The 17282-nt window shown below is 48.6% G+C and overlaps 1 protein-coding gene across 1 annotated transcript in view; it reads right to left on the reverse strand.

The window, feature by feature from the left end:
- Window positions 1-271: 271 nt before the first annotated feature.
- The window catches only part of scara5 (scavenger receptor class A, member 5 (putative)), a 54217-nt gene continuing 37206 nt past the window's right edge, over window positions 272-17282 (reverse strand). Inside the window, exons 10-12 of the mRNA XM_076757004.1 lie at window positions 15438-15503; window positions 9969-10157; window positions 272-4789 (exon numbers count right to left, since the gene is read on the reverse strand). Of these exons, the coding sequence (XP_076613119.1) occupies window positions 4656-4789; window positions 9969-10157; window positions 15438-15503 (389 nt within the window). The 3' untranslated portion in view covers window positions 272-4655. The remainder of the gene's footprint in view (window positions 4790-9968; window positions 10158-15437; window positions 15504-17282) is intronic.

Consider the following 17282-nt stretch of genomic DNA (forward strand, 5'->3'; position numbering starts at 1 on the left):
CCACAGTTCTGCGGATGTGAGCGGACGTTTCGCTCACACATAAAAACAGTTCTCAGATCAGTTCTGAGGCACTTTCACGTGTACAAAACAGAAGAGAGGACACAGGACCCCACCCTCTGTTTGAACACAGTGTTGGTCAATGTGGGTTCAGGGGCCCCACGGGGGTCGTGCAGGGTCTTCCAGGTGATGAACTCCTCGTTCACTCATTCATTTCTCCTGCACAGCAGTTTGACTCTGGACTCTCGTGAATCAACACAACAGGAAGCAAACGTCTTTCAGTGAACACGAAGCTCTTTATTCAGTATGTTCTTGGCATATCATGTTTGATTCAGGCATTTATTTTACATGTATGTTGTTAACGTGTGTGTGCTCTGGGCAGCACGACGTAACGAGGAGCAGACGTGTAAATACGTGCTGAGCCTAACGCAGCACAGGAAGGCCTCTGTGGTTAAGTGCACTTGGTTTCAATGCGTTCTCACTTTCAAAGGCAAAAAGCTGCTTTACATTTTCAAAGTATTCCAGTTATTCGACCCCACGGTGCCGAAGCACTGATCTGAGGTCAGAGGAGCCTCTAACCAATCAGGAAGTCACGCCACTACAGTTTAATCCTGCTGACATCTGATAGGCTGCAACTCCACATCAGTCAAAAGACATTAAGCTGTTCCTGGTCGGACCGCGGCCTTCAGGTTCTGATACGTGATTGGTCTGCGCCAGTTTCACCTGCTCCACCCCCCAGAACTAATGTCAACCAGGACCTGAAGCTTCAGTCCTGAAGTCCTGAATTTCTCTGAAGTTAAAGTTGAGTTTGAAGCTGGGAGACGTGAACGTCATGTGACACGTGTTTTTTTTTTTTCCCCAGAAACGAGCGTCAGCGCCTGCTGGGACGAACACTGAGACACTGAGACACTGAGACACACTCACACCTGCGTCAATGTCAAACTGTCCTCTTAGAAAAGGTTTGACAAAGTTCAATCAGTCATATTTTGTTTGCTTCTCTGCTTCAAACAGGACAAATATTCAGTCAGTCTGCTGCTGTCTTTGGCTGCAGAGCTTTGAGTGAGACCTGAGGACAGACAGAGGCCTGAGGACACTGAGGACACACAGAGGTCTGACGAGACTAAGGACACACAGAGGTGTGAGGACACACAGAGAACGTCTTGTATTGACTCCTTTAACAAATGTCAGATGCGTCAAAGGGACACGTCTCGATTCAAAGGGACACGTCTCGATTCAAAGGGACACGTCTCGATTCAAAGGGACACGTCTCGAGTCAAAGGGACACGTCTCGATTCAAAGGGACACGTCTCGAGTCAAAGGGACACGTCTTGATTCAAAGGGACACGTCTCGATTCAAAGGGACACGTCTCGAGTCAAAGGGACACGTCTCGATTCAAAGGGACACGCCTCGATTCAAAGGGACACGTCTTGATTCAAAGGGACACGTCTCGAGTCAAAGGGACACGTCTCGATTCAAAGGGACACGTCTCGATTCAAAGGGACACGTCTCGATTCAAAGGGACACGTCTTGAGTCAAAGGGACACGTCTCGATTCAAAGGGACACGTCTCGACCCCCTCAGGTGTGCAGTTGGACCATGTCTCCATCAGAGGACATGAAAACAGTTGTTTGTGTTTTGAGGCTGAGACTGATCATTATTTCATCATCTGCTAATTATTTTCTGGATGAACATGTTCAGAAAACTCGGACTCTCTGTGGGGGAGGGGCATCAGCTTTTCTCCAGCCAATCACCTGACGTGGTCTCACGGAGCCATGACAACACACTCATTCTGAGAGTGAAGTGAAAAAACTACGATGAAGACCGGCCGCCAGTGTTGTTATTACTCCTCTTTGGTTCTGGTGCACAACAATTCACCACTGATCGACTCATCGATCGATGGACTCACTGATCGACTCATCGATCGATGGACTCACTGATCAACTCATCGATCGATCGACTCACTGATCGATGGACTCATCGATCGATGGACTCATTGTTTCAGCTCTACGTACAATAATGACACGCAGGATCAAACCTTGTGAACAAGTGAACCAGAAGCTTCCTGGTTGCCCTATTTGGAATTCATTCATTCATTCATTCTTTCGTTCATTCAAACAGACGAACACAATGATCGCAGCTTCCTATCAACGAGGCCGTCCAGCTTCACCCACAAGCCTCCTGTGAGACGCGTCAGTCTGCTGAGTCTGGTTTGTCACCTTGTTTCCTCTGTCCTCTGTCCTTTAATGTGTCCTCTTCAGCGGCAGAGCGGCGGTTTGGACCACAAACCTCCACAAACACCAACACGAGCTGGAGAAAGTCATTTCTGGCTGCGCTGCCTCCCAAACTCAAACTCGTGTCCAACACGTCCCCCGCCCTCACGTCCACACAGACTCTAAATGGACATCATGTGTGCAGCTTCACTCTCAGAGAGAAAGTAGGTCAGACAACGTTTGATTTGCTGAAAGCTTCACGGACACATTTTGACGTGGAGTCAGAGGAAACTCGACAACTTTGACAGTTTGCCAGATTTTAAGATGCAATAAAACACTTTTCAAACGAGGAACGAGCTGAGGGTGAAGACGTTACTGTCCTGCTGGCTCAGAGGGAGAAGCAAGTGAGGACACTTGGGAGGTACCAGCCTTTGGATCTGAGAGCAGCCAAGAAGATTAAACCCCACTGAGTGTGTGTGTGTGTGAGTGTGAGTGTGAGTGTGTGTGTGTGTGTGTGTGTGTGTGTGTGTTAATACTGAAACAACCCAACTCAAATCTGCCAGACCCACCGCTGTAAATCATGCAGGCGGGCGTCCATGATCATCTGTTTACACTCATCTGCTCTCTCTTCTTTAACACTTCATCCGTCAGCCGCAGTGACTGACGATCCGCTCAAAAGTCTTTGTTAGTTACATGTTTTCTTCATTTTCTATAAAAATAACGCAACAGGAAGCACTAACGTGGTGATTTGCAGGTTAAAAGGCGTCGAGCTGTTGAGGTTAAAACTGAGAAACAAACAGCGCTGAAGTGGAGTTTCTCCTCGTCAAGCTGAGGCTGATGACGTGCATTCATGTGGATTACATCTAAAATCACTGGTAGCTGGTTTGGGCTCCACCAACGCCTCAACAATATCTGGCTCAAGACCCCAGCTGATCTGTCTGTGATGGTACCTGTTGGGCAGGTAACACAGGGTGGGATAATCAGAGCGTTCTCGACTGGAAGCTACGTCCTGGTACGGTTAGTGGGATTCGGTTGTTGGTGGGATTCGGTTGTTGGTGGGATTCGATTGGTTGGTGGGATTCGGTTGTTGGTGGGATTCGATTGGTTGGTGGGATTCGGTTGGTTGGTGGGATTCGATTGGTTGGTGGGATTCGGTTGTTGGTGGGATTCGACTGGTTGGTGGGATTCGGTTGTCGGTGGGATTCGATTGTTGGTGGGATTCGATTGGTTGGTGGGATTCGATTGTTGGTGGGATTCGGTTGTTGGTGGGATTCGATTGGTTGGTGGGATTCGACTTGTTGGTGGGATTCGGTTGTCGGTGGGATTCGGTTGTTGGTGGGATTCGATTGGTTGGTGGGATTCGACTGGTTGGTGGGATTCGACTGGTTGGTGGGATTCGGTTGTCGGTAGGATTTGGTTGTTGGTGGGATTCGACTGGTTGGTGGGATTCGACTGGTTGGTGGGATTCGGTTGTCGGTGGGATTCGATTGTTGGTGGGATTCGATTGGTTGGTGGGATTCGATTGTTGGAGGGATTCGATTGTTGGTGGGATTCAGTTGGTTGGTGGGATTCGATTGTTGGAGGGATTCGATTGGTTGGTGGGATTCGATTGGTTGGTGGGATTCGATTGTTGGTGGGATTCGATTGGTTGGTGGGATTCGACTGGTTGGTGGGATTCGACTGGTTGGTGGGATTCGATTGTTGGTCGGATTCGATTGTTGGTGGGATTCAGTTGGTTGGTGGGATTCGATTGTTGGTGGGATTCGATTGTTGGTGGGATTCGACTGGTTGGTGGGATTCGATTGTTGGTGGGATTTGGTCATTGGTTGCTTTAAACAATGAGCTTTGTGGAGCTGCAGACTCATTGTTAGTAGTAATCGTCTGTGTCTAAAAACATTAATTAGAGGAGATTTTTTTAAAGTCATAAAGATGACCTGCAAACCTGCAAACCGTCACATGAGTGCTGGCTGTGAGGAGCTACATGATATATAGTGACGGCGTATGCTGAGCATCACTCTTCCCTACATGATACTGTGAAGAGCAGCTGCCTGTCCGTCAAAGACCAGTCCGCTCAGAGTCTTCGTCAACGTGGAGACGACAGCCGACCAATGAAAGCTTTCAGATGAGCTTCCTCCCTCGCCGGACGAGCCTCTGATGGATCCTCCGCCTGAAAGCTGACCTTCGGCCTTCGCTGAAGACTCTGTAAGTCAGTCTGATGAAGAGTCCTGATGAAGAGTCCCGTCGTGCGATGGTCCCTGTGCACAGAGTCTGAAAATGTGCGCACTTCCTTTGCTCCCATGATTCAGTCTTGTGGCTAAATGTTTGATCATGAACTTGTGAAAAAAGCTGCAGATGTACGTCATGCACAGCACCGGGGTGTCGGGTCACGTTCCGGACCTTTCTGAAGAAGACGCTCGGCCGCGGCAGCAGTGTCGGGTCCGGACAGGTTTAGGTGGCGCAGGTCACGCCGGCGTCCTCCACGTGGCCGCAGTTGGTTTTGCCCCAGCCGGGAAACTTACACTGGTGGATGGTGTCTTCAGTGCCCACACAAGCCACGTCGTCCATCCAGATCAGACCAGTACCTGCAGACAGGAGGACAACATGCATTCAGAACGTCTCCGCACTGCGTGGACGCTCAGGTCCGTCTCATGTCTCATTTAAAGGCTTCCCTCCACAGCTTTTGTTTTATTCTTTTTCTCTCTCACGTCCCCAACAACCTTCACCGACTTTAACGCCACTTTAAACCAATACTCCATCCTCTGATTGTAAACACTGCACCTCTTTTATATTTTACACATTCTTCACTGTAAATTTCTACTTAATATTTAGGATTCTTGACTTTTCATGTTTCTTTGCATTCAGATCTTCTCTGCTTTGCTCAGTAAGAGACAACGTTCACAGAGACTGAAGTACGAAATTCAACCTGAACCCAACAACAGGATTTTAAGAGCTCTCATGGAAATGATCCCCTTGGCGACACTGGAGGAGCACATGGTTAAACATGAGGAATGCAATGAAATAAAGTCACTTCCTAAGATTTCTTCATCATTAAAGAGATGAACGGTGGAGCCAAACATCCACATTTATTTTGAGAGTAAATGAAGGAATGACATCTGGACGTCTGCAGCAGGCAGAGCTCTTCGTTCCCTTCGGAGGCTCGTTCTCGGATCACTTTCCCTCGTCTTCATGTCAAAATGATGCAACTGCAGCCCGACAGGCCCAACATGTTGGCTGCGCCTGAGTTTAATCAGCGGCTTTATGCGAGTCCCACACATGACGCAGAGCACATAAACTACAGAAATCACACATGTATACATGAACGTAAACACACGGAGAGTTTTCCCAAAGCAGTAAAGCTTTGAGTTACGTGGAGGAAACATCTGCAGCTCGTGTTCTTCTTTCTTCTCACACTGTGGCTGTCGAGCCTTTGAGTCATCACTTCTGAGGCAGACGAATGATTCTTCAGCCTTAGCTGATGTCACAAGGTCAAAGGTCGTCAGGCGCAGAGGTTTCAGTCTTCACATTGAGACAGTAAGTGCTCCCAGTGCACACTGTTGATCAGATAGCATCGTATCCGGTGATAAAGTACACAGTTCCAGCTGTTAAGCTGGAGCTTTTGGCACTATTGTTTTCCTATAAACCTTAGTTCCTGTTTGTAAAACCAGAATCACTGGAGGCTCCAGAAAGTCCCAGTTTTGCAACAGTTGTAGATGATACTCAGCTGTGAGGGAACAAGAGGGAGATCGAGCAACATGTGGTTGTACTCAAACGCTGATAATCCAGTTTAAGGATTCAGAGCTGAAGCTTTCTGTGCTGAAGGTGAGACGAGGCTGCGAGAGCAGCATCAGCAGGCGAGGACGGCGAGGACACAGCGTGTCAGCGAGGAAGACGGGACGGGACGAGACGAAACGGGACGGGACGGGACGGGACGGGACGGGACGAGACGAGACGAGACAGGACGAGACGAGTCAGGACGGGACGAGACGAGACGAGACAAGTCAGGACAGGACGAGACGAGACGAGACGAGTCAGGACGGGACGAGACGAGACGAGACAAGTCAGGACGGGACGAGACGAGACGAGACGAGACAGTTTTAACTTCCCTGTCCGACTAAAGACCAAACGTCCATCAGCGCTGGTGGAAAAGGAATCCTTTAGCTTTAGTTACTTCTCAGATTACATTCTTCACACCCTCCCTGTCCCGTGAAAAACACATATCTCCAAATTTGCTGATTTTCTGACTTGAATGTGTTTTCGTGTTTGAAACATGTTCCTGAAACTGCTGATGTCTGGGAACTGGTGTGTTTCCAGTCCTGCCAGTTACAACTTGGCTGTGTTTCGTGTTTTCACCACATTCGAGTTCAATTAGAGCAACAAGAGTTTTGAGGACTTTAAATCATCATTGGACACATAAACTCTCCACTGAAACCACACTCATAAAACCTCTGTTTTACTGACACAAATCAAAAATTAAAAATGATCTTAGACTTAAACTGGGAGAAGAAAAGGAAAATAAGCTGATATCTGAACAACACCAGTAAACATCAGCGAAGCAGCAGCTCAGTCTGCCTCCTCCTGTCCTGCTGTGCTTCATCAGGTAACATGAAGACGCTCAGGATGCAGGCGAGGGACACGTGAGGACGGCGTGAGGACGGCGTGAGGCCCAGCTGCTCTGAGCCTCCTCCAGGTTTGCTGTAAACTGTTTACTCTGGATCTCAGCACACTTTCACAGCAGTGTTTGCGGGCTGGGGGTCGGGCCGCTCGCACCAGATTTATGACACACAAATGAGTTTTGAATGACTGAAAACAGTGTGTGGGACGTCCAGGGAACGCCCAGAGACGCTTCAGAGGAGAGTCACTCCGCTTCAGGGTGACTGGAGGGATTAAAATGCTGCAAAACACAAAAATCCTGCTGACTAAAGCAAACCAGTCAGTCAGTCCTGGATCTCATTACAGACGGCTTTCTCTCCCCCTGAAGGCCTCCTCTTGAAGGTCTCCTCCTGAAGGCCTCTTCTTGAAGGCCTCCCCCTGAAGGCCTCCTCTTGAAGGTCTCCTCCTGAAGGCCTCCTCCTGAGGGCCTCCCCCTGAAGGCCTCTTCTTGAAGGCCTCCTCCTGAAGGCCTCCTCCTGAAGGCCTGCACATGAAGGCCTCTTCTTGAAGGTCTCCTCCTGAAGGCCTCTTCTTGAAGGTCTCCTCCTGAAGGTCTCCTCCTGAAGGCCTCCTCCTGAAGGTCTCCTCCTGAAGGCCTCCTCCTGGTGGCACGGTGGCACAGTGGCAACACTGTCGCCTCACAGCAAGAAGGTCCCGGGTTCGAATCTCGCTGCGGGCACTGGGTGTGTCCTCCACCATGCTTCGGTGCCTGCTGCTCGAGGAGGTGTGGAGTTTGCATGTTCTCCCCGTGTTCACCTGGGTGTATCCTCCGTAAAAATATACCCCCACTAAAAACATGCAAGAAGATCACCACCTGACCAATGGTGACAGAAGAATGGGTCCCCGGGCGCCGGTCTGGCTGCCCACCGCTCCTGGTCTGCCGCGGAGGAAGGACGACCAGGATGGGTCAAAAGCGGAAGACAAATTTCACCTCTGTGTGCTGTGCGCGTGTGTGTGACAATAAAGGGGAATGTCTCCCCCTGATTCAATTCAAGGCCTCTCGCTGATTACAGGTCAGACAGACTCTGCTCTTAAAAGACGTGAAATCATTGTCCACCGACTCCTCTGGGACACTAGAGCTCAGCAGACCGAGCTGGAAGCTTCAGGACCAGCGAGACTTCTGACAAACAGTGAAGGAACCTAAAACCACCTGATTCAAACTGGAGACAGGAGACGTTTTAGAAACGGGTCAACTCGTGTCGAAAACAGGCTGGAGACACTTACTGTCTCTTTAATGCTGGACAGGTTCTCATTGTCCGCTGGCCGTCATCCACGTGTAAGCGATGATCATCAAAGTGCACTTCAGCAGCAGATGTCTTCATGACTTCATGACAGCTGACAAACAATCCCAGCTGAGCTCCATCAAGAACATGTTTCACGTGACCTTCCTCAGCAGATGGAGACGCGTCTTGTCCTCCACGCCTGCTTCACAGTTTGGACGTAAAGTTGAGTCTTGATCTTGGAAACAATCGTTGACCTCAGAAAAGGTCACAGAGCTCAGAATCAGCTTCCAAACAGACCTCAGACCGAGGCCACAAGGACACAACGGGACCCAAAGCTGCGTGTGGACAGATGTGACTGCACATGGACAGATGTCCATCAAGACATCGCTTCACGGTTTGAATCCAAAGAGTGAAAATCAGCTGGTCGAGAAATATCCAACAAAAAAAACAAGGACATTTTGAGCTTCAGCTTCAGTCTGGTTTCAGCTTCAGATGAGAGTTTTCAAACCAAACGTGCTGGAGCTTCTTCTTCTGGTGTTTTCAGGCCTGATGATCATCTGAGCTGCTTTCGGTTTCTTCATCACTGCTGTCGTTTGCAGTCGTGATGCTGCTGGTGAAGCGTGTTTCCTCCTGTCACACCTGGCTCTGAGACAGATGTTAAAAGAAATGTGAGACAGTTCTTAAAGGCAGGTGACTCACCTGAAAAGGTGTATCTGAATTCCTGATGGTTGAAATTCGGCCTTGATGTTCGTCTCTGCTGCTGTGTGGAGGTCCTCCCTGGAACAAAGCCGTGTGTTCCAGACGTGTTGGTAACAACCCTGACTGACGTCAGGCCGAAATCAGACGGAGACAGAGAGAAAGACGAGATGGATGTGACCTCTGAGACTTTCTTGACGACATCTGGCTCACATGACTTTCCCCATAAAACCTTAATGTTCATCCCCGCAGCGTTTCAGGGCTCTGTTCACGTAACAGCACTCAGCAGCAAAAACCAGCAGCATTCGTACGAATCAGAACGACTTCACAGTGACTTTCAGCTTCCTCTGATTGCACAAACTGACCATCGGTGAGCTCAGTTTCCTGGAGGTCACCACAGTGAGAGACGACCGTCCAGAGTCGTTACGACCTGAAGCAGTCCAGAGCAGGTGCTGGTACAGTTCTGCACAGTTGGTGTCTCTGCCTGTGAGGTCACATGGTTTGGGTGGTGCAGCACAGACGCCTCTGCAGACAGCAGCAGTGTTTTGACAGGATGTCACATTCAGACTCTTTCAGACGTCTTGAAACTACGAAGACATTTAGAGGAAATCTGCAAAAATCTGTTTTCAGTCAACAGAAAGCACCTGGAGCTGCATGAGTCCAGTTCACAGGAAGTTTATCAGCATCTTTAATGTCCGTGCTCGTCATGAGGTTTGATTTCAACGACTGAGCGTGAATGAAATCTTGGATGGTGAGGCTGCAGGTGAGGAGGCTGCAGGTGAGGAGGTGAGGAGGCTGCAGGTGAGGAGGCTGCAGGCGAGGAGGCTGCAGGTGAGGAGGTGAGGAGGCTGCAGGTGAGGAGGCTGCAGGTGAGGAGGTGAGGAGGCTGCAGGTGAGGAGGCTGCAGGTGAGGAAGTGAGGAGGCTGCAGGTGAGGAGGTGAGGAGGCTGCAGGTGAGGAAGTGAGGAGGCTGCAGGTGAGGAAGTGAGGAGGCTGCACGTGCTCAGCAGCTCGGCTGTTCGAGGACACGTTGACATGTGGACAAAGGAACAAACGAGCAGCAGGAGCGGCATCGATGGACCACCTGCTCCACCTCCTTCATCACGTGACGGAGGACCTGAGGTGAACATGTCAGCTGACTGTAGGTCAGCGTGTGTGTGCATGTGTGTGTGTGTGTGTGAGCGTCTCGTACCTTGGCCGAAGCGTCCCGTCTTGTGGACCGCCGTGGCTCCTTGGTATCCCAGCATCCGACACACCACGTCTCCGTCCTTTTTGTCCCAGACGTCGTCACACACCGTCCCCCAGCGGCGCTCGTGGAAAACCTCCACGCGACCCTCGTGAGGACCTGACCCGTTCACCAGACGCACCAGGGTCTCCTCCACTGCAACACACACATCCAGGAGTGACCTGACTCGTATGAGGTGGCGTTCATGCACATTTGTTTCTAACGTTCAGTTTGTTTGTGTTTGTCAGACTTGAAGCTTTGAAGCGTTTATTGGAGCCTTCGTGTCATAAATGTTTCATCGTCATCATCATCATCATCAGCCTGAAGTCTGTTACTGGACCAGCTCGAGTCCATCGACAGAACACGACTCCCTTTGATCGACCGCTCGCTGGCATGACTCTGAACTCACACTGAGCAGATTACTTTCACTGTGAGTGTTTATGAGTTTAATGGAGGCCAGTAAATCAGACCAATGAGAAAACAGACCAGATGAATGGAATGTGTTCAACACGCCGTCTTCCAGAAGACAGAAATATTCTTTCATTCAGCAAGAAAAACAAACGGAATTACTGAGCGTTTTCTTTTTCCTCTAATGTGAAGCCTGTCGAAGAAAACAGGAGGAAAACTGGGGGAAAAATGAGGGAAAACTGGAGGAAAACTGGGGGAAAACAGGAGGAAAAATGAGGGAAAACAGGAGGAAAACTGGAGGAAAACAGGCGGAAAACTGGAGGAAAAATGAGGGAAAACTGGAGGAAAACAGGAGGAAAACTAGAGGAAAACATGTGATTGCTGATCATCAGTTGAACATTAATTTACAGTCTGATGATAATCTCTGAACCTGACAGAGCGGATGAAGGGATGAACGTCTCCTCTGGAGCTTCACTGTGTGAATATGGAAGCATTAATCCAGTCACCTCATTGGACGAGACTCCAGGTCACTGAAAGAGTCTGACACCTCTGATGAACCTCAGCTTTGAGCTCAACAAACAGCTGCAGAGACGCCGCGAGTGTGCTAAGCTAAGCTAACCAGCTGCTAAGCTAAGCTATCCAGCTGCTAAGCTAAGCTAACCAGCTGCTGTTGGATCATCTTCTCATTCCACCATATGAAACATCAGACATGACAGAAACATTCAACAAACAGAAACGACTGTGGAGAGACAGGACGAGAAATAAGGTGACAACAGAAGGACGTTCGTTCAGGACTGAGCTGAAACTGGAACGACTCCTGCACTCGTATCATCAAAAACACAAAGAGTGACAACAATAAAAACAGTCCCAGTACATTGAAGAAGAAGAAGAAGAAGAAGAAGAAGAAGAAGAAGTATTTTCTTCTTCTGTGTTTCCTCGAATCATCGAACCTTCACTGACGACGTTTAACATCCAAATATCACATTAAAACACAAAGAGGAAACTCTGCAGAGTCTGAGTCTGTACTCAGAGGTACTACTTATAATCACAATAAAGTGTGTGTGTGTGTGTGTGTGTGTGTGTGTGTGTGTGTGTGTGTGTGTATGTGTGTGTGTGAGAGAGCAGCATCTCGTATTCCTGAAAGTATGCAGCAGCTGAACTCATATAATTGACCTGATTTATCACCTTTCAGAACACAGAGTGAAAATGAGAAAGAGAGGTACACACACACACACACACACACACACACACACACACACACACACACACACACACACACAGCTGACAGACTAACGACAGAGTGCTGCAGACTGAAGCCAGGCACTTCATCTCGACAGGATATTAGTCTCATCAGACCATCATAAATTTTAGGAGCGTACCATTTAGCTCAAATCAAACAGGCCAGTCCTCTGCACTCACTCGCTCATCATAATTTAATATCTACCATAACATCGTGCCATCATATCAGCTGCACATACCTGCATCATGTTCCCGGAGCTCTGAGGAGGAAGAGTAATTGTAATAATAATACTTAATTATTGTAATAATAATACTTAATTAGCTGAAACAGATGTTGAAACTGTTTGTTCGACATCAAATCAAAAAACAGCTTCTCTTTTTCTAAGTGTGAGGAAGTGACTGAACACTGACGACTCTGCTGGCACGAGGACGAAGACGCACCACAGAGATTCATATTTCTCATAACAGTCACCTACTACTCTGAACAGGACGCTCTCCGCTGTCCTTAACTGAACCTCCTGGGCCACCGTCCCAAACTCTGGTCCAGTGCAGCACAAGACTTTCCACTCAGTCTCACTTCATATCATTTATACTGTAGTTTTAACAGAACAACGTGTTTTACTGATCCTCTCTGACACAAACTGACCTGAGAACAGCTCACAGTCAATTTATTTCATGTTCTTCATTGATTTCTGTAAATATCTCTTATTGTGAATCTGATGCAGCAACACGTTTCACAGACTGAAAGATGTGGAACGCTCCAAAAACACCTGTTTGGAACATTCCACAGGTGAACAGGCTGATTGGTCACAGGTGAGAGCATCATGATTGGGTATGAAAGGGGCGTCCTGGGAAGACTCAGTCGATCACAGAGGATGGAGAGAGTTCACCACTTTGTGAACACATGAAGGATGAAGGAGATGAACACATGAAGCTGCTGTCAGTGAACAGATTGATTACTGATGATTGATTGTGTTTAATTGATGTCTGACAGACTTCAGAGGATGACGTGTGCAGTCACACAGCAGCTGATTGGATTCATGTTAATGTTGGCTTTTATTTTGAGATCAGTGTCAGTAATGATCTCCAACAGCTACACGGCACTGTGACCCTTCTCTGACTGTGAAGTCTTCCTCACATGAAGGGAAGAAGACGAAGACTCGTCCTCAGGACGTCACCAGGTGACACATGGACCTTCTTTCAAATGTCTGGCAGCAGGTACAGGTGGGCCTCTGATTCCTCTGCTCAGGTTTCATGTGTTTCATGCATTTTTCTGTCCAGTAGGGGAAGAAGTACTCTGATCTTGAAGTGACGGTAGTAATACCACACTGTGCCAATACTCTGCACGTAAAAACGCTTCCATCCTGAGAAAGTGACCCACCGAGCGGCTCGTCATCAGACCTGCAGCTCTGCCTCACCTGGACCACCTGAATCAGAGCCTGGATGATGTTCAGAGGGGTGAACGCACCCCTCATCCACCCTCGCACCTCCCCCCTCACACCTGCGACTGCACGTAGCCCTCGGATCACCTGGAGCGACCTCGTGAAGCTCGCTTCACCGTGTGAACAGTGTGAAAGGCCCATTGTTAAAAAAAGATGACGAGCGGTGAATCTGACACAATATCAACACCACAAAACCACCAACTCCATTTCTGGACGAAAACAGAAGAAAATGAGTTTAGCTGTCGTCCCTGTGGTCGAAAATAAGCCTCAGAGAGCTGATTTAAAGTAATTACTGAGAGCCTGACTTCATGTCGTTAATGACTTTTCCTGAGCCGAGAAGCTCAATAACACAGAGAAACAAACGCTGCCGTCCCTCCGCCGCCTCACAGCGCTGACGTCCGCCGCGGACAGCCAACGAAATGTTAGCATGAAGCAGAAACTCTGTCATTTGGAGATTTGACATTTCATAACAAGCTTAACAAGCTTTGTACCTTTTCTGTGAAAGTGGGGAAGTGAGTGCGAGCTGCATGAGATGTAATGAGTGTTTCTGTGCAGGGAAAACCGGAGGAGTCGGCTCCAAGTGTAAGTGGTTGAAGGCCCAGAGGCCAGAGGAGCTCCAGCAGCAGACTGTCAGGACCTGAAGGAGGCCAGAACACGGAGTGATCGCTGTTACTAATGTTCGTCTGGCAGGCAGGACGATCTGGACTGGACGGGACTGAATGGCTTCAGGACAAGCGTTAACTGGCTCCATGTGTTCAGAGGAGGTCCTTCCTGAAGTTCACATGTTCCAGCGCATCATTCATCGCTCACATCGCTGTCTGTCCTCATCTGCCTCACGTTGTCTTCTTCTGACTCTTCGGTTGTCTTTTCTTTCTCTTTGTTTGTTTCTCCTTTGTTTTCTGTGGTCGGTGCACATGTGGCTGATTGATTGACGTGTTCCTCAGTATCGATGCTGGAGGCTTCAGGCGACTGCAGCTGCATTAGGGTCTAACATTAGTTTGTGGGGTTACAGGTAAAGACGAGCTGCCTACATCTACGGTAACACGACCAACTTACAAAGCTAATGTTAGCTTAATTAGCTCGCTAGCTTCAGCTGATGAAACCTGCAAACATCATTTGTCCTTTCAGCCGGTCGTCGAGGAGAAAAGTCTGCTTCTGTTTACCTCGATCTGACATCAAGGACCAGTTCTGTTTTTAAAAATCAGCCGTCGTCGTTTGTTCCTCACAAAATGATCATAAAAAAGACCGTTTTAGGTTTAAAGAGGAGTAAGTAGTATATGTTAGTGATGCACAGCTGAGAATCTAAACGTAACAGGTAATATCTCCATGAATGAAGTCGTGTCTTCATTGTCCCTTTAAAGGACATCAGTCCAGATCTGAGGACGGATCTCAGTCCATCAGATGGAAACAGTCTGGAGTCTGTTTGAAAGTCATCCTTTCAGCTACACGACGTCCTTCATTTGATGTTAATGTCCACCATGTGTGGACCAGCGTCTCTCCGCGATCGCCGTTTGAAGTGTAAAAAGATCCGATCGTGCATCAAACGATAAGTCGGACTGTGGCAGAAAGAGCTCCACGCAGACTCAGCCAGCGGCATGTGGTCTCGGCCCGTCTCCGGAACTTCAGACGTCGTCTTTAAATGACGTGAGGACAGAGTCGACGCTGGACGGCCTTCAGGTGGTCGAGGTCCGTTTGATGCGACGCCGCTTCATCGCTCATCATGTGGAGAACAACCATGTAACACAGGAAGAACGCTCGTGGCTAAAAAGAGGTCTCGGGGGGGTTCGTGTCTTTGCTCTCTACCTGGATCCAGATTGGTGGTTTTTGTCCGAGGTTTCGGTTTTCAGACGCTTTGATGTGAGTGAGCCATGTGGTTCACGGTGTGTCGGACACCGCGAGATTAGCTGAGAAGAAAAGCAGATCCGCTGATCCTTTAAACTTCCCACAGTGCTTTGCTCAGAACGTCAGGTGGCTCAGAGACGTTTGAGGCCCATTAAGTCATCAGCTCGTAAATTTGGGCTCTTGTGTGGCTGCTGGTCTGGGTCACATGTGTGATATCTGCACTGTGTGCAGCCGAACCGCATTTCAGCAGCAGATCATCTCCAGAATTTATCTGAACTTTCAAAAATCAACAAAGCAGACGAGGAAGAACATGAAATACGTTGACTTTGAGCTGTTTTCAGGTCTGTTTATGTCAGAGATCATTAAAGTGTGATTGGTCTTTCTTTAGGTTTTAAATGTGAGCGACGCCGCGTGAAGCTTTGACGTCACAGAGTGGAAACTGTTTAAGTGTTCAACAGGTCGATCTGCTGACAGGAAACGCTCATCACACCTGTTCAGCTCTTACCTGTTTTCTCCCCTCGGTCCCCTCGGTCTCCTTTCTCCCCCTTCAAGCCTCTTTCTCCTCTGTCACCTGAGGTCAAAAGAGAAAAACAGACTCAAGGTCATTCACACACACGAAGAATCAGCGAGTAAAAGCGTTGATACATGGTCAGAAAACTTCAGCAGAATGTGACTTTCAGTGTGTTTCACCCTCAACGTTTACCATCCTGCGCACGGGCGGGACGACATCCTGTTTTTAGGGTTAGGGTCACACGTCTGAAACTCACTGTGTGTCCCATGTGGGCACAAACACAGCGACAGGTTTACGTGTTCAAGCGGCCTCACGCCCACTTCCTCCCCTCGTTACTCCTCTGACAGAACGCCTCTGAGAGCGTCCGCCCTGTAATCTTGCCTTGTGATTTGGACATTAAATGTGAAATTAGAGGACAGCCGCCCTGCGTCTGCTGCTTAATTTACCTCCAGCAGCTGTGGTTCGGTGTGTTTTCTGCTTTGAGGTGGAGGTGAGTGAGGGCGATCGACAGGAAGTGGAGAGAGAAGACAGAAGTATTGAAAACAGATTTCTGTGGACGTCGTTTCTTTGGATGCTGGAAAAGTGAATAAAATGCTGCAGCGCTCAATCGGCTTCAGTAAAAATCCTCTTATTTGAGGTTTCTGCACGACACCTCCAACCAATCAGCAGCCTGGATGTGACTGCTCAGGGTCTCTGTTTCAGCCGTCAGCTTTCAAACCACAAGTCTGTTTTTGCCATGAAGCTATAAGAGGATCAGCTTCACGTCCTTTCATTGACTCTATTTTCACATCCAAGACCACAGACCGGCCGCCGGCCGAGGGGGGGCTCGGTCCCACCTCAGCCGCCGGCCGAGGGGGGGCTCGGTCCCACCTCCCGTTTCTCCCTGTGCGTCCAGCTGTCAGCATCACCTCCATCTTCACCACATCCTCAACAACTAAATAACAAGAAAAACACAAACATACGCTGAAGCTGCTGCTCAGCCTCCAGAGAGACGCCTCCGACCCTAAACTGCAGTTAACTTCACGTGCTGCTCGTCCTGAACAGCAGCCGCGGCTAAAAGTCCTTAAAGCTTAACTGATTAACACTTTTAGCCCCGTTAGCAGCTCCACCAGCTTTGTTCAGACTCAAACATCTCAACCACCATTGGATGCATTGCCATCACTTTTTGACATTCATGGAGCCCAGAAGACGAGTCCTGATGACGTTCAGCCGTCCCCCGACGCCACCAGCAGGCGGTTACTGTGGTTTATCAGCAGGTCATAAATAAAAACAATCAGCCTCAGCTGCACTTTGTGTTCACTGCTAATCAGCAAATACCGGCATGCTAACAAGCTAACCATTAGTAGTGAAGCATTGTCACTGTGAGCATATTAGCACACTGACATTAGCATTTAGCTCAGCCTCACAAAGTGCTGGCATGGTCACACACTCTTACTCTGGTTTATATTGTCTGTAAATCAAGAGTCATTATTCTGAAAGACAGTCATCAAACTCTGCAGCTCTGTTGAGCTTTTGAACGTTTCTTCAGCTCATACTTTTCACTGTAAACAGCAGTTTAAGGCTTGATGAACCCACAGTCAGCTGCCTCAGCAGAGGGACATGTCCCTGATGGACACAGTGGACATTTAACAGCTTCAACACCCACATGTTGTTCTCAGAAGCATCAAAACAGACTTATCTCCATCAGAAACCACACAGTAAAGGCTGAGGTTAGCCAGTCTTTGCTAACATGTCAGCCATAATCACTCGATGATGTGCTCAGATTGGTGGGTTGTGCGTCTCTCAGCTTGTGATGAAGCTCGTCCAGCTGATCCGTGAAGCTTTACAACCAGAGAGAGA

Source organism: Chaetodon auriga, chromosome 18 (assembly GCF_051107435.1).
Source record: "Chaetodon auriga isolate fChaAug3 chromosome 18, fChaAug3.hap1, whole genome shotgun sequence".
In the NCBI taxonomy this organism is placed as follows: Eukaryota; Metazoa; Chordata; class Actinopteri; order Chaetodontiformes; family Chaetodontidae; genus Chaetodon; species Chaetodon auriga.